We start from the raw sequence: 23,806 nt of genomic DNA, 5'->3' as shown, positions 1-23,806 counted from the left end.
CCAAACCCTCCATACAACTACCACTTTAAACATTAGAACTCTTCCAACATACAAAAGCTTCACTTAATAATGGCTTTACCCATAGATTCTATAGATACATATTATTCAAATGGCTGCTATATTGTCATAACTCTCTATTAGTTCATATATTAATAAATCAGTCCTCTGCTCTGCTAGCAACAAGTACTGGTTAACAATGATAAGGTGCGCTGTAAAAGTCATATGCATATTCATAAAACCATATAAGATAAGATGAAGATGCGTAAAGCTGCAAATGTCTCATCACACTCTAACATAATTCGCCGGTTTTACCAGTTATGGCAGAATTTGAAGTATACATGTAACTCAAGGTTATATGATCATCATTTTTATATACTAGGTAAACTATTTTGCCAAGTTATATACCAACATACTCGAAGTAGGCTACATAGCTTCGTATATGAGATTTTCTGAAATGAAACAGGCTCTTGATTTTTTTTTAAATGAAATAATAATAGCTTAGCTAGCATTAGTATCATGAAGACGAATAAGGAAATAAATTTTATATTCAAACCTTTAGTAGAACCGAATGGGTTATTCAAATTCAAGCAGAGATACATAGTCCAAAAAGTAGCTGCTCTTACAAGACTAGCATGAGCAGCAAGTCAGAGAATATGGATTTATGCCCACTTATATCTAGACGTATCTGTAATGAGAGGCGGCAGTACATCAAGGCAAAATTTGTCAGCCTTTAAAAGTGTCTGCCAATATTTTCATCTACTTGACTTGGAGTGGTGAAAAATTGATAGGCGAAACAAGGCAGTAGTTATGTAGAGTTACTCATAGATATGACTATTATAGTCATCCATCATAAGATTCTCATGTGTCATTTAGTCAAAGCTAATCATACAGATGTTACTTGGCATTCAAATTACATGTTTAAATATAGTTATACAGAGTCATATAGTTACACAGAGTAATGTAGTTACACAGAGTCATATAGTTACACAAAGTCATATAGTCGCACAGAGTCATCTCGTCGCACAGAGTCATATAGTCGCACAGAGTCATATAGTTACACAGTCATATAGTTACACAGTCATATAGTTATACCGAATCATATAGTAACAAAGAGTCGTATAGTTACATTAAAGCAAGCATGCACAGAAACAATTAGATGATTATGCAGTCATAGAATTTTTAAGCCACCTTCAGGCCCATTGTATTATATTACCAGATAAAATCTATAACATTTCATATACAGAGGTTCAAAATATTATCGAGTCATATTTTAATAAAGTCAATGCTGTAGTGAGTCGATGACAGCAAAAGATTTCACCTAATCAGTCTGACAACCTTATGTGTAAAATAAAATTTAGTTTTCTAACTTCGGTTTAGAACCCCAAGCTCTAAATGATGTACACATTTGCTAATGTATTGTGGACAACAATGTCTGAGGTCAAATTGAAGGGCTCTATCAAAAGATTATTATAATCTAAAAACCAGATGGACGGATATAAGAGTGTAAAGAAGGAATGTCTAAAAATATGGAAAGCTATTCTTTGTTAAAACAACCGGAAGACCAAAGGTTTAACAGAACCACCCAACATTAGGGAGAAATAGTACTTAACTAACACAACAAAGAGTACATCCAGCTGTTGAATGTTGAACGTCTGTTGAATGTCGCCATGTTAGGTCATGAATCGAGTTAGTACCATCTTTTATTCTCCCAGACCCTAGAAAAGTGCAGCATAAAGTTAGCAATGACCATGGAAATCTAGTACTGCCCAAAATGAAGCTGATAATCAGATTTGGCTGGACAAATTCTGAGCAGTGTATATGAGTCACTCAAATGGTAAACAACTGCCAGCAAGTGGCTAGTAGCACAATGCTTGGCATTACATCACATCTGAATGTGCTGAGATGTAGGCTAGAAGCCTTCCTGGTAAACTATGGAAGGCTGGAGACAAATACATATAATAAAAGTTGCTATCACAAGAAATAATGATTGTGTTAAACAGAATCATCTTGGTTACAAATAAATAAACTGAATAACCAATTCAAGAGAAAACCATGAGTAAAAATTTGATGTTCAACCTGTCAAGCACCCGATGTCTGATGCCAATCTCTCCCACACCTGCCAACCTCTCCCACACCTGCCAATCTCTCCCAAACCTGCCAAGCTCTACCTCACCTGCCAACCTCTCCCACACCTGCCAACCTCTCCCACACCTGCCAACCTCTCCCACACCTGCCAGCCCCTCCCACACCTACATACCTCTACCTCTCCAACACCTGCTACCTTTTCTCACACCTGCCAACCTCTCCCACACGAACCAACCTCTCCCACACCTGCCAATTTTTCCCAAACCTGCCAACCTCCTCAATACCTGCCAACCTCTCCTACCTATAATATATGGTAATGCAAGATAACAGTACTTACCATAAACTATGAGGACATGTTCATCTCATCCCGCACCATACACACAGCTTGTTCAAAAGTGAGGCGGGGCCTGCGATGACTCTCAATAAACTAAAATGTGATACCAAGTCCATAGAGATGATGGTGTTTACACCATACTTTACCGATTTTTTTTAGCAACAGCGACAAGTAAACTCAATCATGAAGCAAGCTTGAAATACAACCCATAATTTTAAAAAAAATTTTTAAATTAGCTATTATCATAATTTCAAAAACTAACTAAAACCAGAATTTGAACATTCAAATGGGACAAACAATCATGTTTTATATAAACACAAAGAAGCAGTTATTTTGGGACAAGCACGATTGCTTCTGTGTAGCGAATGGTAATGTTTAGATTTGTCTGAAATGATCAAACTACACCTTTGCTTGAAAAATTTGACTACAACTCATAGATTCTCGTTAAACTGTGCGAGAAAGTTACAATTGATCAAATTGATGGAAGCGCATACGGCACTACTTATTGAAAAGTGGTGATATGTGATTTCACAGTATCTTTTCTGTATTTCATCATGATTCTCTAACCACAAGCTTTTCCACTCAAGCAAATTGTCTAGTATTGACCAAACTGTCATGGTCTGGTTTCAAAATGGCCTCAAAAATTCTCATAATCGACAAATAGTGTCATTCGAGAGTCAGAAATTTGAAATTGTCTTCTTACTCATAGTGCGTACAACTCCAATTTCTAACCAGCTATTTCTTGGCAAAGATCTTTCAACTTATCCATGACTGTGTTACGTACAACAAAAGAGTGACATTAAAATTTACGCCTTCCGACCATTTGACATGGCAACCTAACGTAATTGAATTACATGTAGATAACAATATGCTACTAATTACTTGAATCTATGAGCGTTTTGAAAAAGTACACTTAATTTTAATGCGCAGTCGAATTGTTGGATTAACAAGATCTAACAAGTTGTTAAGCAAAAACTATCGACCATGACTGGATGTTAATTAGAGAGCGATTAAATTGTAAAACAATTTGGCTGTTAAACACTGCGTAGACGAAAGTAGCTCTAAATTCAAGTACATTAGCTATGACCCTTGAGATATAACATTTACGAGTGATGGAATGCATAGTTTCATGTTCAGCACACATGGACCTGGTCGACGCATCAGAATGCTTATCAGTAACCTTGTTTGTATCCTCAAGAGTTGTGTAGACGTGCTCTCTCTCTATGCTATCCATAATACTCTTCTGCATGTCCTTTTGCATGTTGAGGAATTGTCTGCTCAGTTCTAGTTGCCCTTTCATCATATCATTTAGCGCCAGCAGAGCAGGGTTGTATGTAGTCAGTACTGCAACGGGTCATGCCAAGCAAAAAATAATTTCAACTCAAAGCTCACACTCCCTGAACACAGTAATCTTATGCTCTACGAACTATTGGACTGTTGATTAAGGCAATGATTGGACAATGAATAAAAGTCGAGCAGCTAGATAGCAGTGTAAAGAAAATGAGTTAAACCATGACCTGGTGACCCTTGAGATTAGTCTCTAATTCTCCTAATATTAAAAAGGCTTAAAAGCTATAGCCATGCCTTACTCCAGTCACCCCTTTTAAGCTTTCCTCAAGCGACTTTATATCGAACATTCAGTTTGCCAAAATCTCGATGCATTGGTATTCAGAGATGACAAGGTTATATGTTGAGTTAGCAATTTCATTTGCATTAGATTAGACGCTAAATGGCATACAATTGCTATCAAAAAGTGTGACTCGATTGTATTTTAAGATTCCAGAATCATAGACACATACGTTTGTCTATCTATCGCTGTTTCATGGAATGCCTGATGAACAATCCTAGAAATAAACCACCATTCAAGCCGTGAAGGTCGTACATTGGACAGCAGTAGCAAGGAGCGCCTTCTGTTTTATTAAACTTGCCCTACCGATGTACATTTGAATAATATCTATTGTTGTCATATAATAAATAGCCAGTCATAAACCTGGAGTTATCCTCCACCTATCACTTTACTCCCAATGATTAGCAACCTACAGTAAATAGTCTATTAATTAAACAAAATCTGTGAATAAGCCTAACAACAAATCTTTACCATTGCCCGTAAACTGCAAACATTGAAAAAAACTGCCACTTGAATGCAAGAGCAGATATCAACTATCGCAATGATAGCAACTAGTGACATCATCGGGCACGTATTTTTCTTTGGTCCGTTTTAACTGCACTTGAGGCTTGTCGATTTTAATCTTGAAACGTCCTGGCAGTCAGATCACTTCAAACACCAAAAAACAACCGCAAATGATAGCAAAATACTGATACTTTTTGATAAAAACTACCAAAATTTTGTGTAATGTTTAACTGATGAAAAGTACGCCACCTTCTAGTGCCTCATTGCTCACAGCCATCTTAGCAATTCTCGGAGTATCAGAAGATGATTCCTTTGCTTGCTGATTGGCTGAGACAGGCGGAGCAGCTTGATCTGTCATCCAGTAATATTTGAGTATCATTTCATCTAAATCTACCCCTGTTTGTACACTAGCATCAGTTTTGGGCATCTTTTCCCTGAAACAAATGAAAGCAAAGCCACCTAACATTTCAAGAGACAAAAATCGAAAAAAGATTTTATATTTTAAATGAAATGAGATATCAACAAGCACATTGTAGCGAGCCCATTATCACCACACATGAGAGCAAACATGGACAGATTCGATGCAAACAGACAGTCTATCACATAAGCAGTCCGTGTATGCATCGGTTTAATGCCTAAGGAAAGATTCGCATAATTGAATTGTGAGGGCCTATACTTGCGTTTCAAACATAATTTTGAAATTAAGCTAGTAAAATACAAATAGTGGTGTTAAATATATAAATGAGTGTAGGGTTTACAGGAGAGCTCTTTAAAATCTGTAGCGACCCACCACCATTTTAGTACAAATTCAGTGTTGTAATGTACCATTTATGACTTGTATTGTTACAATTTACCTTTTCAATAAATACTCTTTAATGACTTCGAAGGATGAGATAAATCATTCCAGACTAATTTTGAACAATATTCACCTATTTGCAGTTATTTGTTAATAATTATTGTGTCTTCCAAAATGATTATTTTTAGGATGTTTTGTATATCAAGTATAAAAACTGGTACAAATGAATGCACAGCATGACTACTACCGCCTCAAAGATAGTTACCATAAATTTTGCTTTTCCTGCTACTCAATTAATCCGGCTGAGGCATCAGTGGAAAGACAACATGCTCCAAAATTCTGAGAGACAAATTTAAAAAGAAAGCTCCAAGGCCATGAAGATATTTCAACAAGGCTATTAACAGATTTGAAATTGCCAAATATTCATCGTTCTAAATAGGGAATCAACAGCTGTCCCTAAAAACAGGTTATTCGGTCCACTGTCTACGTTTCAATAAAACTAACAGCTTGGAAATGAGTAAAGCTCAACAAAATCCTTATAATTGCAATCCATTACCTCACTTCCTGCACAGAATCAACAGCATCTTCGAAGCTACTCGAATAATTTCCGCTAATCGATGATTTTTCAGAAGCTTGTTCATCCAGTCTTGACCTATCATGTGACCTTGACCTGCTATTTGACCTTGTATGTGATCTTGTAGACCTTCTTGACCCACTATATGACTTTGACCTGCTGTCTGACCTCGTAAGTGATCGTGCAGTGCTCTTTGACCAGCTATACGACCTTGACCTGCTATCCGATTTGCTAGCGGTTCTTGACCTACTATATGATCTAAACCTGGAACCTTCTGAAGATGCATATGACATTGACCTTCCCCTGGATACTCTTGATGATCCCTCACTGCTGTAGGAGTATGCAGATGAACCATTTTTGGCCCTTGACTGTGATCCTGACCTATTAGGGGACGTAGAATAGGAACGCCTTTTGCCGCTAAAACAATTTCAAAAATCTCATAAGCTTATTTTATTATCGTCACTTTTTACAATAAATATTCTAAAGACAACTGTGTTCTATGAAAATAATATCATAGTCATTCATATGCCACCAAAAACAATTCGTCTCAAGGCCACAACTTCCCATGCCTCCCCATTGGCGAGTTGTCTACCAGGTTCATAGCAAACCTTTTTCATTATCAAGTTCCTCAATGCATTTGCTATTGCCAAAAGAGAATCAAATGCAACTTACATGTAGTATCAACCTTCCATGAAAGGCTGATCATACAAATGAGACTAAATCAACTTATAGGCCAGTCTCGTTGTAGAACATAAGTTGTATACCTACTAGCGTAAACCAAAGTAAAGTTTAAAAGTATTTGATACACATTTTCTTAAAAAGCCTTCCAAAAGTTCCATTTGAAGCTGATAAAGGTTAGCCGTGCTGCCGGGCATTTCCTTTGCTAGTCCTTATGTGTACATACAATTTTATTTTGTTACAAGAAGACTCCACCCTCATAATAATAAACATCAGTATAAAAACCGTAAGCTGTCAACTGATTACCAGCAGTTCAACTCTGCTGCTATTCAATAGTGACAAGCGCTTTGAGTGTCACATATTACCAGCATGTGTTTGACATGCTTTGAGAGAAAAAGGCTTGAAGGCAAGAGTGTGTTACGGCTTGTTGGAACAGTAGTACACCAATATATTTTATTTAGCAATATTCCTCATGCAAACCCTAAAACATAAAGCAAATGCACACAAGAAAGGACAACTACAAATAAGACAAAACTTGTTGAAGCCAATCCCAAATGTGTTTAAAAATTGTTTTTTTCTAAAATGGTTTAATCGGAAAATAAGATTGTTTGCATAGGAAATATTTTCCCTTATTAAATGAAAAGGGAGCCTTTAAAAAAGGTTTTTTTTCATAACCTTTGGGCTAAACATTTTAATAAAAAATATAAAAGAGAACAATATTAAACTGCATTAAAAGATTTCAGTTAAACTTAAAAACTATTCCTTTGCACAACTCTTGAAGTTGTGTTTCCTATGAATGCAGATTATCTGAAGAACCTGAGAATGGAGTAACACAGACTTGCATCACACCCCGAAAGCTGCCGACTCGAGTGCCAGACGAATGACCAAACATTAAATATGATAGTCAAAACAAGTAAAATATTAAAATTCAATTACCAATGAAACAAAATTTGTCTAAAAATGTTTGGTTTGGGCATAAATATTGTAAACAACAGTTTAAATGTTTAAGTTTTCAGAGCTACACACGTTATCTTTCAGAGTTGCCCACTCATGCTTTCTCATAAAATGACTTGTAAAGAGCATGTTCGTTGTTCTGGGAGATGCAGTTTTCTTTCAGATTTGTTCTCTCTGTTTGCCAGGCCTACGTGTAACTAAATAAAAGCGATAACCACCCTCTGCGAGTGCAACAACACCCAGCAACACACTCTACTTTTATTATACAATTCTATGGCTAATTCCAAACTTTCACATTGCACTGAGGCATGGGGCAATGCGCCTCCCACCCATCTTACAAATTTAATAACACTTCAAAAGCGCATGATAAGGACCATTCACAAAAAATTTCGCCTCATCCACACCAAACTTCTTTTCAAATCATCATCCATACTACCCATCAGTTCACCATATTCATATCGCATTATACTTTTAGCCCATCATGAATTTCATTGTAATTACATCTCTTGCACAATACATCAAATCCGATTCTCAAATTCCTGTCCAAATCTCCCACAATCTTTTTCCCGTGCAGGCCATCGCAGGGTGGATTTTCAAGAGGCCATTTTTTGGAACCAACTCCCTAAGTCTATTAAAGGCATAGAGAAGGAGGCCAGTTTCAAGAGAAAACTCAGGTTGTATCTTTTAACAGGTGAAGAAAACCGATGAAGACAAGCCCAACGCCTTGACTAGCTATGCTATTGCGTATTATGGGCTTCATCACTCTTCCACCTTTTTTCTTTTGCTTAACTAATTTTTGTTGATGAAAATAAATCACAAATCACATAAAGCTCAATAGGTTCATGAAGTTTACCTACCTCTGTGCTCTGTATGATCCGGAATTTTCATCTGTTGCTATGGACTCCGTCTCTCTCAAAGTATCATCAAAATCACTGTCATAAGCATCTGTCTCTGTAGATGTATGGGTATGAATCTCGCTGTTGACGCTAATCGTCTGCACGGATTCCTTGTACGTATGAATGGACGAGTCGCTGTGAGAAATTGTCCTCTCTGCTCTCTGACTTTTAATACTAGACTCAGTCCGTATAGATTTGGTGGCATCTGATTGGCTGGCAGTGTAGACTGAAGAATCCTGGGTTGCTAAGAGATCATCCACAGACATCAAACCTAATGAACTAAAGGTTGCCTTTTTTATGTCCGCATCCGCACGATGACCCTTTTTTAGCGGAGTTTTTGTTTTTGTTGAATCATCCTTCCTTGTTTTGTGGACAGGCTCAACACGAAGTTCTGCTATGTCCATAACAACCGCGGGACCTGATAGATGATACAAGAGAAAGCGGTAAGTGGTAATACAACCATACAGGTTAAAGTATGGTGTGTAAACGCACTCTGAATTTCAACTACTATGTAGATCAAAGGCACTGATTTATAATGAATCCTATCACTCTAGCACCATGAAGAACTTTTAACGAGTGGATGTACAAAATTCACATAATGTGGGAAATATTAAATACTGCTGTATGTTTTCATTGAGGAAAAACTGAGCTAACTACACAATAATAATAATCATTGGTTACGCTTCGACCAGCATTTAAACTAAATATTCACCGCTAAGTTCAAGGCACCAGCATGTTTCATTAGCCTTCATCATAGATATAGTGAACCCATCATCATACATATAGTAGCCATCATCATAGATATAGTGAACCCATCATCATACATATAGTAGCCATCATCATAGATATAGTGAACCCATCATCATAGATATAGTAGCCATCATCATAGATATAGTGAACCCATCATCATACATATAGTGAACCCATCATCATAGATATAGTAGCCATCATCATAGATATAGTGAACCCATCATCATACATATAGTAGCCATCATCATAGATATAGTGAACCCATCATCATAGATATAGTGAACCCATCATCATACATATAGTAGCCATCATCATAGATATAGTGAACCCATCATCATACATATAGTAGCCATCATCATAGATATAGTGAACCCATCATCATAGATATAGTGAACCCATCATCATACATATAGTAGCCATCATCATAGATATAGTGAACCCATCATCATACATATAGTAGCCATCATCATAGATATAGTGAACCCATCATCATACATATAGTAGCCATCATCATAGATATAGTGAACCCATCATCATACATATAGTAGCCATCATCATAGATATAGTGAACCCATCATCATACATATAGTAGCCATCATCATAGATATAGTGAACCCATTATCATACATATAGTAGCCATCATCATACATATAGTAGCCATCATCATAGATATAGTGAACCCATCATCATACATATAGTAGCCATCATCATAGATATAGTGAACCCACCATCATACATATAGTAGCCATCATCATAGATATAGTGAACCCATCATCATACATATAGTAGCCATCATCATAGATATAGTGAACCCATCATCATACATATAGTAGCCATCATCATAGATATAGTGAACCCATTATCATACATATAGTAGCCATCATCATACATATACTGTAGTAGCCATCATCATAGATATAGTAACCCCATCATCATAGATATAGTAGCCATCATCATACATATAGTAGCCATCATCATAGATATAGTAGCCATCATCATAGATATAGTAAACCCATCATCATAGATATAGTAAACCTATCATCATACATATAGTAGCCATCATCATACATATAGTAGCCATCATCATAGATATAGTGAACCCATCATCATAGATATAGTGAACCCATCATCATAGATATAGTGAACCCATCATCATACATATAGTAGCCATCATCATAGATATAGTGAACCCATCATCATACATATAGTAGCCATCATCATAGATATACTTAGGGTTTACTATATCTATGGTCATCATACAGAGAGCCAGAGCAGATAACAATGCTAATACAACTGTTAAACTCTAGAGAAGTTAGTTAAGTATATAATATGCCAGTGCCATGGCATAATTGACACTTGACACCTTTAATACCAGCAGCATCTATTTTTGTCTGTCTCCTCAAATGAAATCACTAAGTTTTTTATGAAAAAGTTTTAATCATAAAAAAACTAGAAAACCAATACTTAGAAAATTGCAATGATATAATCAGCTGCAAACATATTAAACTTTAATTCCACTATTAAAATTGTCAAATGAAATGCTAGCTAAAATATAGTTCGAAAAACATTCACTTCATGTTAATTTTAATATTATAATCAGCAATTGAAATGATATATTAGTTTCTGATTATTACATCCCAGCTTTAGTAAAATAATGGTTATGTAGATTATTGTGATCGGTAGCTTTACGAAAATAAAGACAGAATATACATCATACTCAAGGATTTTTTGTATCTTGTAGAAGCCCAAAGCCATATTGGAAATCATAAAGCTGAAAAATGGTTATCAATAAAAAGAAACCAATTTTATTAATTTTTTATTAATTCTCTCTGTTATTAAAAGCAGAGGTTAAATTCCCACCCAACTTGAAGAGTTATCAAACCAAAATAAAGATCAAGGCAACCTAAAACAGGCAGTGTTTTGGAGTTGTAATAACTGGAAGTTGTCTACACATTATTGTTTGCAGCATCGCATACTTTTATATGGCACTTCCTTCAAGGCTGGCTGACAAAATAAAAGTTATTTAACAAATTCAAATCTTTATCCAAAGACATCACATTGAAGGCATAATCTCAAGGATTGTTGTCTGACTCATAAAATAATTCTATTTGTACCGATCAGCAGACAATTCTCCTTGTTTTCTGCTACTTGCTGCACTGTTATACAAGAAAACCTTAAATCCAAAACTAACCTCTTCCTTCACTTTCAGTGTTTATCTCTTCGGGTGAAGAAACAACGGCAGGGGCAGATGACTCGGCTGAGAATGTTTCGGTGGCAAAGGAACTTTCATAATCAGTAGACTGAAACACCTACAAGCAACAAGATTTACATGGCTTGAGCCAATGTTACACCACACGCTATACAACGTGTATAGATATTCATAAAGTAGATTAAAAACTTGAGGTGTCAGTTTAAGTAATTCAACATTCGGGTTTTTTAAAACTACAGTATGTCTCAACATTCGTGATGACTCAAATCGGTTAATTAAAACCTTTTAAAAACACTTCATAAATGTTTTTATTTTTAGATTATTTTGACATTTCTCAAAATCTTGCATGTTATAAAATCATTTTTTTTTAGAAATTTACATTTACAGTAGGGAAGCAACTCCCTATCACAAGAGTTAAGATGCAAGCAAATAAAAATGCAAGAATTTTAGTATACCATAAATGTGGAGTGAATTTTTCAAGCTATTACTATAATGTAATTAAAAATAATGCAAAATATTAACTTTGCACAAAACCTAACAGGGTGTAAATAATATGTCATAATATAATGTACATACATACATGTATTTAAAAGGCATCCAGCAGACCCGGTAATACATTCCCAAACCTAATGGCCTAGGAGGTTACGAAGGTTAGAAACTTAATGATATATGTTGGTCATTCTCTATGAATCTAATTGACCAGCACATACAATTGAAGACTCCAACCACTAAAAATCTTTAGACTTCAACAAACCTCGCAGGCCTCAAATAAAAAATGGCTTTGCTGATATAAAATTTTTCAACTGTCTACAAATGTCTACAAACATTCTAACTCCAAAGTTATAAACAGTCATGAAGGCACATTGATAGCTTGCATATGCACTTCATGATGACAACTAAACATAAAATGATTTATTTTTATGTCTACGCTGATTTACCACGCGCAATGGATATCTACATCAGGTTGCAAAATAAGCTAGACTACTTAAGATAGAAAACTAAATTTCTCATTTACAAAATTGTTACTTATTGTGAATTTAGTCAATAACCATAAATTATATATTAAATTAATCGTCATTTTGTCATGATTTTAAATCTATAAACGAAACAGCTGAAAATTATGTTTTTGAATGATTATGTAGGCTAAATTCTGAACATTTCATCTTTTAATGGTTGAAGATAAGAATCTGTACAGATATGATCACACTACATACATTTTTATTTGCTTAATTCAAGTCATTTAAATGCCTAAAAGTATGTAATATAATCATATTAGTACAGATTCTTATCTTCAACCATTAAATGAAATGTTCAATAATTTAGCATAATCATTAAAAACATAATCATGTTTTTACATATTATTATGCAATTATTATTATCATTAGCTACATAATCATTCGGAAGCACAAATTTTACAAAGAGTTTGGATTACATGTTTAAAATCAGGAGAAAATGAGGATTAAGATAATTTAAAATTTATGGTTATTGACTAAATTCACAATAAGTAACAATTTTGTAAATAAGAAATTTAGTTTTCTATCTTAAGTAGTCTAGCTTATTTTGCAACCCGATGTAGATATCCATTGCGTGTGGTAAATCAGCATAGACATAAAAATAAATCATTTTATGTTTAGTTGTTATCATGAAGTGCATATGCAAGCTAGCAATGTGCCTTCATGACTTATTGGTTATTGACTATCAGAAGAGTCCAGCTTATTTTGCACCCCACTGTGGAACTGAATATTTACTATAGCAAACTGAAAGTGAATTTAAATTGGTTTTTTAATTGTCTTATAAAGAAATCACATATTCCGTGTTTTGAAATAAAGGCAAGTATTGTTGTGTCATGCATCATAGAGAGGAGGCATCCAGTGTGCATCCTTCATCTAAACAACATTGTTATACAAGCATAACGAATTCTGGAATAAATAGACAAGTATATCATGTATAACAAATACCGCCTTAAACATTTCACGTAAACAAGAAGATTAGTTGAAATATTTCTGAGCTGATAGTTTGATTTTAGATGAAATTTGAGAAACAGCTAACATGACAACAACCAGTATCAAAATATCTAACTGCAAGAGATGATAACTCCAAAAGATTTAAATGTTGATCGACTGCGGTAGATGATAACTTCAAAAGATTTAAATGCTTGACTGCAACAGATTATAACTGTAAAACATTTATTTTTGACTGAGAGCGATACTACAAAACACAAGTTTTTAATAATAAAATACAAAAGAAAAGAGTTAAATTGAAATAAAAAAGAAAAATTGTTATAAAATGGATATGAACCAACATCATGCCTTATTTATGTTACAAAGTAATTTTTGACCAGACATCCCGAGCAGCTCAGCTATTTCTGCATATATCTAGTTAATGGTTGTACTTTTAGTGAACATTCTGGTTTAGCAGAAATACTCTGCAATCATCAGCATGTACCTTAAGTTGTGAGGTCATAGCCTCAGGTTGAGAGGTCACAGTTTGAGGTCGGGAGACAACAGCCTTTATCTGTTCATGATCCGATACCTCTGAGGCCGAGAGAGACAACTTCTGTATATATGCTGCCATATCCGAATCATCTTCAGTGCTGGTCCGCAGTGAATACGCTGCTCATATCAAGTCAAAGCAAATTATGTCTCAATGAAAAGATTTCCTAAATGATAAGAAGCAGAGCCCAAACTAGAGCTTGTAGCAACAAACAACTAACCCTAATGACAATAAATGGGCTACAGATCAACATCAAATGAATGCGTCTGATTAGTCGTGCTACAGACTTCTGATTGGCTGACCAATAGATTGAATCTCAACCTAATAAAGAATCAGCGGTGCTAACTTGACAATAGAGTGAAAGAGAAACATCATTCTTCTACTATAAAAACACAGGTTACAGAGACATCTACAGAATATGGCTAACCGGTCAATATGAGCAGGCAAGGCAGATGAGAGGCTGTAAAAGGAATCAATTCTACAAGTACTATGCATTGACCCCAGGGGGTTCACTGTCTTCTATTCATCCCCAAGGGCTAGTCTGGGATGTGATAAAATGCACCCTTTTCACTGACTTATGCATTAATATAACAACTACCTCTTATCGCTTCATCACCACAGACTAATTGGCCCCTTTTTTGCTCATGAATAGCCCTTTCCACTGTGTGGAAAGGGCTATTCATGTACCAAGCTAAAAACATACCCTTTTTATGAAAACACTCTAGTGTTTTCATAAAAAAGTGTCAGGCCACCAAAAACACCCCTAAAACATGCTTTTTTTCGTCGAGCCCTTTGGGATGTAGGTTGAGAGTGAACCTCCTGGGACATTGACACCTAAAATATTAAGGAGCTTACCATATTACACAAACTGTGTCTTCTTTTAGTTGTAACATAATCCCGAGAATAAATTTCACATAATCAAAAAAAGATCTAACCTTTACAAATGACAGTAAAAGTAAATCTTCACAAGTGTACACATCTATACCCTAGGACACTTATATTTCGCTAGTATTTAGTTTCGTGAGTAGCTCACAGAGTAAAATTTCGAAGCAACTTAATTTCGCAGCTCTGATGAGTGCGAAAATATAGTGATGTGAAAATAAATGCAGTGGAACAAACAATTATATTCCTCAGGTTCGGTTCACCGATAAAAAAATTCAATTTGCGACTAGTTTGTAATTGTGAACCGCAGGTAGAATGATGTGGGCAAGGTCGATAATGCATTTGATCGCTTGCTGCCATTTGTTTCTTGGACTATCAACAGGCCAGTTTTCACTGGGGCAGCTGGCCGGCTGAGCCGCCCTAACTTTTTGGGAATTTTTTACGGTAAGTACAGTCCAACTCGAAAAACTCGCCCTCAGATAAAATGTAACATTTCATCTCAAACACAAGGTCAACTCAAACAGATTTGTTTGGTCAGTTCCAAGGCAATGATAAATTCCTTCAGATAACTCGACCTCAACATCCTTTATTCGAAAACTTATTTGCCCAACGGCTATGGACGCGGTTTTTATCGCTGTAGAATGTCACTTCATTCCAAGCCATAAAGACAAACATCAACTTCTAGTAGTTCTTAGGCATCATTATTATCATCATCAGAGGCAAAATATTTTTTGTTAACAACTTTTATAAAGGTTTGCAAAAGATTCAGTTTTATTAATCACCCGCTTGGCTGTGTCCCATCGAAAGCGTAAAAGCCTCCGAATGAACTTAAAATAAAATCCGCAAAATTGATCTTTGTTAAAACGCTCAAAAGGAAAAGATGTTTTTTTTCTGAGCGTATTAACTGCGGTCATGTTTTGCCTATTTTAATTTAAAAACGTCTCGTCAGTCACATCACTTAAAACAAAACAAATCTAAAAAAAATTACAAGTTATTGAAGAGGTGTCAGTGGTGAATCCAAACCTTTCCAGAGCCATGCTGCTTGTGTAGTACTGCGAGTGTCAGTGCATGTGTCTTATTTTCTTTCAACACACGGTGCTCACTGCATTGATTGACGTCCCCAGCAAACGATAACGCTAACTAATGCATGTGCATTGACATCAAATTCCTATCATTATAAATCATTCCTAATGGAAAAATAATCCTAAATAATTGCAAAATAATAACGTAATAAATTTTGACAGTCAAATTATTTTGTCGGTTTATATTTTAACGATGCTATAGTGGTCGTTAAAAACGTTAAAATAAATGTCGTTATAAAATTCAATTACACAGTATCAATGAACAAAGCTATTTAGTTTCGCTTTTTCGCTCGGTTGTTATGATAGTTTAGTTTCGCACATGAAACTTTCGTGAGAGGATGACACCGCGAAAACGCGAAAGTTAGATGCCGCGAATACATAAGTGTCCTAGGGTATATATAATTCTCAAAGTTTGTCATCTGTTTGGATGCCTGCCTGCCTGCCCAGCTATAGCTATTAAAATCTTGGAATGATGAATCCATATCATAGAAGATTTGATCTCGGAACCTTCCATTCTCTGGACAATATGCTAAACCATTGAGCTATGCGAGATTGATGGATTCATTGGGCAATATATGTTGCCATGTGGATGAAAAAACGCACACCACTCTGCATTACAAGGCGACGTCATTTTATGCTTGATCTCATGGCTCTTATTAGTAAGTTTAGCAATACGAGGTTACTCAAATTAGCCATTGGCAATATGGCAGGCTACTACATTACCTGCAACTGTTTATAAGCTGTTTTTTCATATCCATGCAACGCCGGGCATTCAACTAGTAGACATATATTTTAAAAAGTGACAAAGACGAGTGCATCTGCTGTTACCAGCCCAGCCTTGAAATTAGGTAAGCATTTATTACAAACAACTTTGCATTTTTCTCTTGCATCACCCAACCGTTCATCACAATTACCACCTGCTGGCCAAGGAAACCCTTATGTACCATACGACAAATGGCACCTACGGTAACAAAAAACCCTCATGTAACATAAAAAATGGCATCTGCTGTCACAGGAAACCCTTACATAACACAAATAGCACGTGCTGCAGAAAACTCATTCTTAGCAAAGTGCTACTTGCTGCCTAGAGGAAACTCAGATCACCTAAGGAAAGTCATTACCTGGAGCTGGTGATTTCCGATACCGTTTTGTCTCTCCATCGGCTTTCTGTTGCTTGTTCTTTAAAAACTTATTTCCTCCCCCACCAATAGACTCGCTAGCTTCACTCATCCCTGTGCTGTCCTCACTCTTGTACAACGGGCTGGCTGCCACACGACTCACTGCACTACTTTTAGATTTGTTGAGTAACCTCTGCGTTTGCTCAGCGAGACGCAGCATCGCGGGAGACTGGTTTATATCGGACTGGTTTGAAGAGATAGACTTCAGCGGCAAGTGTTTTGATGGAGTCGCTGCAAAACAAAATGTATGTTTATCATTACTATTAGTGTCACTGACAGAGAGCATGTATGTATTTTTATACCAGAATAGCAAATCTGTTCTCAGACTACACAGACTAGAGAACATAGTTTAACACTCTGATATCTTAAGGTTAGGATGGATGCACCATCTAGACGAAAATTACCCAAGCAAGGAACCTGATATCCTGGAAGTTACGAAAAAGTGGTCATGCATAGGCTATAAATCCCCTTTAATATAATAGGAGTTGTGTCCTTCTGTCTGAAGCCACGGTTGGATGTTAACAAAAAACTTTTAAACACACAGAATTTGGACAAAGACATTCATCTTAGCAGCCTGGCACACAACCAAACCAACCGCGTCACTCAAATACATTGCTATATTTTGGATTATTTAGGCAGATAGTTATTACAAACGACGATCTTTCACAGCTCTCAAAACTGTCAGCTAACTAGCTGAAGTTATTATTATGAAGTTGTTTTAAATTGCTAATAATTAATTAAATAGGCACAAAACTCAGAGTATCAAAACAAAAAGAACGATTGCTCACAATTTAGCCAATCCAAGCCATTAAACCTAATGTTTGTTGGAATAAAGACATAATACTGACATGGGGTGTTGTGACCAAGTTGCTTGCAACATTATGATGGAAGTTTACTAAAAATTTCAAGTTTGGTATGAATGTTGGCTATGATTTTGTCTAGCATCAAGCTTAAACAAACAGTAAGATTATTAAAAATAAAAACAAAATGAATTGCTAATATGACTAACAAAGTTTCCTTTATTAACTCACAATAACAAAAACCATTACTGTGTCTGTTCAAATAATCATAAAAGAGAGAACCTGAATATGTGTAAACATATAAAAAATGGTAACCTATTATAATGAATACATTGAAAACATTCCTGTTAAAATATGGTGACATGTAACTTTCAAACATGGAGAGACATACATGGAGAAATGTATAGAAAAATACAACCTCGCTTTGATAATATTGACAATTCTTCTTTGGACCAAAAATATTCTGCTTATTACTACATTGGCCTAGTCAACTTTTTTTGGAAAAGTGAAACCTTTTACAATAAAACTTATTGCAGACAATAAAAGCAAGAAATAAAAACAAAAAATTTATTTTTAAAAATGAAAAAAGTAAATGAAATCACTTACCGATAGTCGCCTTGCTACTTTTCATAAACTTGCTGGTGGTAGAGCTAACAGGACCACCCATCGATGCCTTGCCTCTCGTCATGAAATCATCGTCACTAGAGATAGAAATATCACTAAGCCCAGCTGGTGCCGCATTACTTGTCTTCCCTCCCTTCGATTGCTGAGATAAGCCTGATAGGAATCTCTGATATAAAAAGAACATAGAATTTAATTCACAAGCGACGACTTGCAAACTCTTTTGACTATGTGCCAAATATGACAATCTGATAATTTGCAATGTGGTTAGTATTGACATATAATGGCAATAATTCTTTTTTGCAAATAAAAAAGTTAGCAGACGCCGCTCGGATAATCGCTATTCAAATGTAGTTGGTGATATTTAACATCATTACGGTAGTTTGAGCTTTTTAATAAAAGTTTGAGAGATTCAAGCAAGCTACCTCTCTTTTTGTATGGGTTTAATTTTTTCATATATTCTAAAAAAACAACTGATAAAATGACAGACAACTATAATTTTTATATGTACATAAAGGTTTGTGATATGGAGAGACTCTACTCCAATACTAGATAGCCAGATAGACCATCCTTTTCATTACATTGTTAAGGTAACTTGGGTCCCATTTCCTCTAAAGCGGTTTAAAACTTTCTAGTATTATATAAGACGCTTCTAAAATGTGAATAATCCATTCCAGGAACGTTTACGTTATGGGGATTTTACGTTACATGAACAGTAAAATACATGTAAATTGCTCAATATGTTCCAAGATCTTTCCAAACTCACCCCTTTGGTTTTTCAAAAAGGAAAAATTAGACTTAACTTTTTAGTTTGTTGGCTGTATCGTAACAGCAGTATTTTTGGTTTACATCGACAACTTGTCTCCTTTTTCTGATCAATTTTACTGTTTTATAGACAATAATTGCATTAATTTTACAATAAGTTTATGAGCAACACACATATTCGACGTCCATTTCCAACAATTTGTTCATTTTTGCTAGACAGAAAGGTCTATTTTAGAAAATAAAACTAATAACAAGTTTGTTATACGCCTACTTTGATAACGCAAAACAAAAATATGTTTTACTATAAAAAGAGCGGTGTCTACCTATTCGTCGACTATCTGTAGCCAGGTCAGGATAAAAGATAACTTTTGGCAATACTCCCAACTCTGATTGTCAGGTACTCCCAACATTCAGATTGGTAGACCGACGCTGTAACACCTGCACCAATCGATTACCAATCGATTATTAACAACTGCGCAGCTACCTATTCTGTTTTGTCGACACATCTGACGATCCATCATGACAAAGTAGAATGTCATGAAGTTGTATATATGATAAATATACCGCTATACGTGCGTCATTTTCTCACAAGTGCGGTGAGATATGTTACCAATCAAATCGAATTTGAGAAGTCTCCCCTACTTGACACTTTACGTTATATGTAATTTTTATGTAGCGCGAAGCAAAAACTTTGCTTAATTTTTTGCGTTAACTGGAATTTATGATATCTAGGAGGTATACGTTATATAGGAGGTATACGTTATATAGGAGGTATACGTTATATAGGAGGTATACGTTATATAGGAGGTATATGTTATATAGGAGGTATACGTTATATAGGAGGTATATGTTATATAGGAGGTATACGTTATATAAGGGGTATACGTTATATAAGAGGTATACGTTATATAAGAGGTATACGTTATATAGGAGGTATACATTATATAGGAGGTATACGTTATATAGGAGGTATACGTTATATAAGGGGTATACGTTATATAGGAGGTATATGTTATATAGGAGGTATATGTTATAAAGGAGGTATACGTTATATAGGAGGTATACGTTATATAGGAGGTATATGTTATATAAGAGGTATACGTTATATAAGAGGTATACGTTATATAGGAGGTATATATTATATAGGAGGTATACTTTATATAGGAGGTATATGTTATATAAGAGGTATACGTTATATAAGAGGTATACGCTATATAGGAGGTATATGTTATATAAGAGGTATACGTTATATAGGAGGTATACGTTATATAAGGGGTATACATTATAGGAGCATCTATTGTATTAGCATTATCAGTATTATTATCATTAGTATTGTTAGTATTATTTTATTGGCAAACACACTGTAAGCTCGGCAGCATCGTCGCTGATTTCAGAGTCTCCTGTAGACTTTCGTTCAGGAAAAGCACCTCGCCTGTTGATTGCGGCTGTCGCTCTGTCGAGTGCTGAAGATCTCCTGGCCATCATCAACTGTACTAGTTAAATACAGTAGCCCTCAGGTCTTCTCTATAAATGACGAAACATAAAATTGAATACTGTCTCTAATTGGATGACATTCATTTCATTAAAATTAAAAAAATTTGCTTGATATGATTACAAACTGCAGACAACTTAGATACTAATCTATAAATATATTTCTCAAAGTTTGTCTGTGTATTCGTGTATCTGTCTCTGTGTATAACCAGCTATAGCTATCAAAATCTTGGAATTAAGAATCCATAATGCAGAAGCTTTGATCTCGCACCTGACCTTACACCAATCCAACACCTTACCAATTAAGCCACACGAGCTTGATGAATCTGTTAGGCAATATATGTCGTTATATGGGTGCAAATACATGACCGCTCTTCATTACCACGCGACGTGATGGAGGGCGGTAGCGTAATTTTATGCGTGCTCAATCGTGAGAGCAAGTAGTTAGCTCTTATTAGTAAGCATACTCCAATTATCCATTGGCAATGTGCCAGACTAATAGCAAGTGGTAGGCTACTACATTACCCCTCATTGTTTATAGGCTGAATTTTAATGCCCGGGTAATGCCGGACATCCAGTTAGTTTTTACTATAATAAGAGCAGTATACGTCCGTTTGTCTGAAGCCATGTGAAGAGAGTTAGAAATAAAAATTCGAAACCAAGCTTAGAGCGTAAGAAAATAATATTTCAACACACGGAAATCGAACCCAGGGTTTTAGATTACAAAATGAGTGCACTACCAATACACCACTCGGGTCACCAAGCTGAGCTAAGAACTAATTATGGATATAGTGATTACACATGACGATCTCTTACCGCGCATGGGACTGCTATCATACTAGCGAACGTACGAGATACTTTTTACTGTGATTCCTCTCTGTATGCTTACGATGGTCACTTTAATGTTTGTGATCTCAAGCACGATATGTAAACAACATGTTGGGATTCAATTCCCAGCAAAGGACACTGATGGTAAGAAGGGCATCCAATTTTACAATTCTCTCTGCCAAAATGAACTACATGTAAAACAGATCAGCTTGCATACTGACAAACAAACTTCGATCTAGAGCTTTGTGATAGAAAAAGGTAAGACAATCATTGTGCCCATTGACACTGAAAAATATTCGGCGAGGCTTTCTTTCAATTTTGGCTTACACTTCATAATGACTCACCATGTAGTGGCTGTGCAATCAAAGAGTGTACTTGCTACTATGACGATTTTTGCAAGTAGGTGCACTTTAACCCAATTAATGACTCTTTCTGTGTAAGAACATTCCTTTTCTTAAAATTTAACTAAAAGTAAAGCTTTAATTATAAATGATAATAAGTTGTGTTCAATGATGCAATGCATAAGATCTCATAATAGTTACTATCTATCTATTTCTATCTATCTCGATAAAATATCTCTTGTGGCCCGATAAGCCTTTAGAGATAAGATGATAACAATAAAAGAGATCAGATATTCCTGTAAAATCGAGAGTTAAATAAAATCTGCTATTGAGCTTGTTCCATATATATATCAAAACTTCATGACTCGGTTAAAAAATGAGAACTTCATGGCATCTGTATTAATAGTGTGCTTAATATTAGACCCCCGAGTAAAATAGGCGGAGTTGCACAGTGTAAACTTTTTAAAATCGACCATAAGGTCTTGATTTAAAATTTTCAGTAAAGTGTTTTTATCCTTAGTGCATCTTCTCTCTTCAAGAGTGTGCCAAGACATGTTTTCCATTGAAGATGTAATACTGTCATACTTTCTAAAACCGTTTGCCCATCTGAACGCTCTTCTGTTTATGGCTTCTAAATCCCTAATGATGTACATAAAATGTGGATTCCACACCTTTGAAGCATACTCCAGTAAAGGACGACATACACTAAAATAAGCCGTTCTCTTAACAGCATAGGAAGTTCCTTTGAGAGTTCGCATAAGCATGTAAAGGATGGCATTAGCCTTACGCATAATAAGATTTATATGATCACTAAAATTGAGCGATTTAGAAACCTGTATGCCCAGGTATACAAAGGAATGGGATGAAATAAGCGGAGTGCCTCCATAACTGTATGTATGCAAAAATTTAACCGGCTCCATTGACGTGGATGTGCATTTAGCTACATTAATAGTTACTAAAACTGTTACTCAACAGGTATAAAAAAATTGCAATTAGGAGAGTCTGATGATGAATAATTGTGATGTTAGTCTGTTGGCGAGACAGAAGCTGCAGCACCTTTTCTCATATCTCTTTTAGCAGATCACATTTGTGAGTGAAAAGAAATTTGCTAAATAAATACCAACCCCGTGCAAACTACTTATGTAATACATGTATTTACTACAAAAATAAAAAATACCTTTTTGTTCATACACAACAATATGTACATACCACAGCCAATAGAAACTTTACATTAACATACCAAAAGTACGCCAGTAATTGTAACTCAGCATGTAAAAACACTGACCAATAAAAAGCAAAAAATTGCTTACTGTATCTTCAATGTCAACCTAATAACACCTAAGTAACATAATAACACACTAACATATTCGAAGGATTCCCTTCACTTTAGACTTAAATTTAATCGCTAGGAAGTTCTACCTCGTCTGAGGTAAGAGAAAAGGCGCAAAACCTGTGAGTACATACATTTTGCATATTTTACTGTAAAGTACTGCTCACATCAACGTAAATATTACCATCATTAAAATGATAAACAAAGTAATATTTCATCAAACACGAAAGCTTGTTACAAACCTTTGAATAATCACAGAAAGATAATTGTCTGGCCGTGCCGTTTACGCGTTGCGGTTCAAAATGCCCACGGTACGCCATTGATACACCAGAATGCACTAGTTGTAAACATCCGCCTCGTTTGATCGTATACGGATTTGCTATCATAGCCTTGCAGAGACTTCCTTCCCGTGATCGGTAACTAATCGGTTACGTTGTTGAATAATCTTATCGTGTGGTTGTTCTATGCATCATAACAACAAAGTGACTTGGGCTATGCGAGTTGTACTGTGGATCCATGGGAAGCAAGTTCGCGGTCGTAAGCGGTGCTCTAGTAAGGCTCACGTGATAGAGTTCATCGCAAGTTCAA

At 35.6% G+C, this 23,806-nt stretch overlaps 1 protein-coding gene across 2 annotated transcripts; it reads right to left on the bottom strand.

Annotated features, from left to right (window-relative positions):
* Positions 1-1,209: 1,209 nt before the first annotated feature.
* On the bottom strand, positions 1,210-23,534 carry LOC137393642 (serine-rich adhesin for platelets-like). 2 transcript variants are annotated; one of them, XM_068080281.1, is made up of 12 exons: positions 23,461-23,534; positions 20,591-20,752; positions 18,449-18,632; positions 16,986-17,273; positions 13,853-14,019; positions 11,390-11,507; positions 8,410-8,866; positions 5,903-6,337; positions 4,800-4,984; positions 3,600-3,763; positions 2,423-2,512; positions 1,210-1,715 (listed from the first exon to the last, which is right to left on the bottom strand). In XM_068080281.1, the coding sequence occupies exons 2-11, from the start codon at positions 20,711-20,713 to the stop codon at positions 2,429-2,431; spliced, it is 2,205 nt and encodes a 734-aa protein (XP_067936382.1). In that variant the 5' UTR covers positions 20,714-20,752; positions 23,461-23,534; the 3' UTR covers positions 1,210-1,715; positions 2,423-2,428. The 2 variants fall into 2 exon arrangements, with proteins under 2 accessions (XP_067936382.1, XP_067936383.1); XM_068080282.1 differs by having other exon boundaries at positions 5,903-6,301.
* Positions 23,535-23,806: the final 272 nt, after the last annotated feature.

This window comes from Watersipora subatra, chromosome 4 (genome assembly GCF_963576615.1).
Source record: "Watersipora subatra chromosome 4, tzWatSuba1.1, whole genome shotgun sequence".
Lineage (NCBI taxonomy): Eukaryota > Metazoa > Bryozoa > Gymnolaemata > Cheilostomatida > Watersiporidae > Watersipora > Watersipora subatra.
This window is presented reverse-complemented; position numbering and strand designations above follow the sequence as displayed.

Coding starts and splice junctions, on each gene's coding strand:
- LOC137393642 (XM_068080281.1), bottom strand. CDS start 20,713: ATGATGGCCAGGAGATCTTCAGCACTCGACAGAGCGACAGCCGCAATC. Junction 14,020..16,985: donor TCGGAAATCACCAGCTCCAG/GTAATGACTTTC, acceptor TGATATGAGCAG/CGTATTCACTGCGGACCAGC. Junction 11,508..13,852: donor CTATGACCTCACAACTTAAG/GTACATGCTGAT, acceptor TGTTGCTTGTAG/GTGTTTCAGTCTACTGATTA.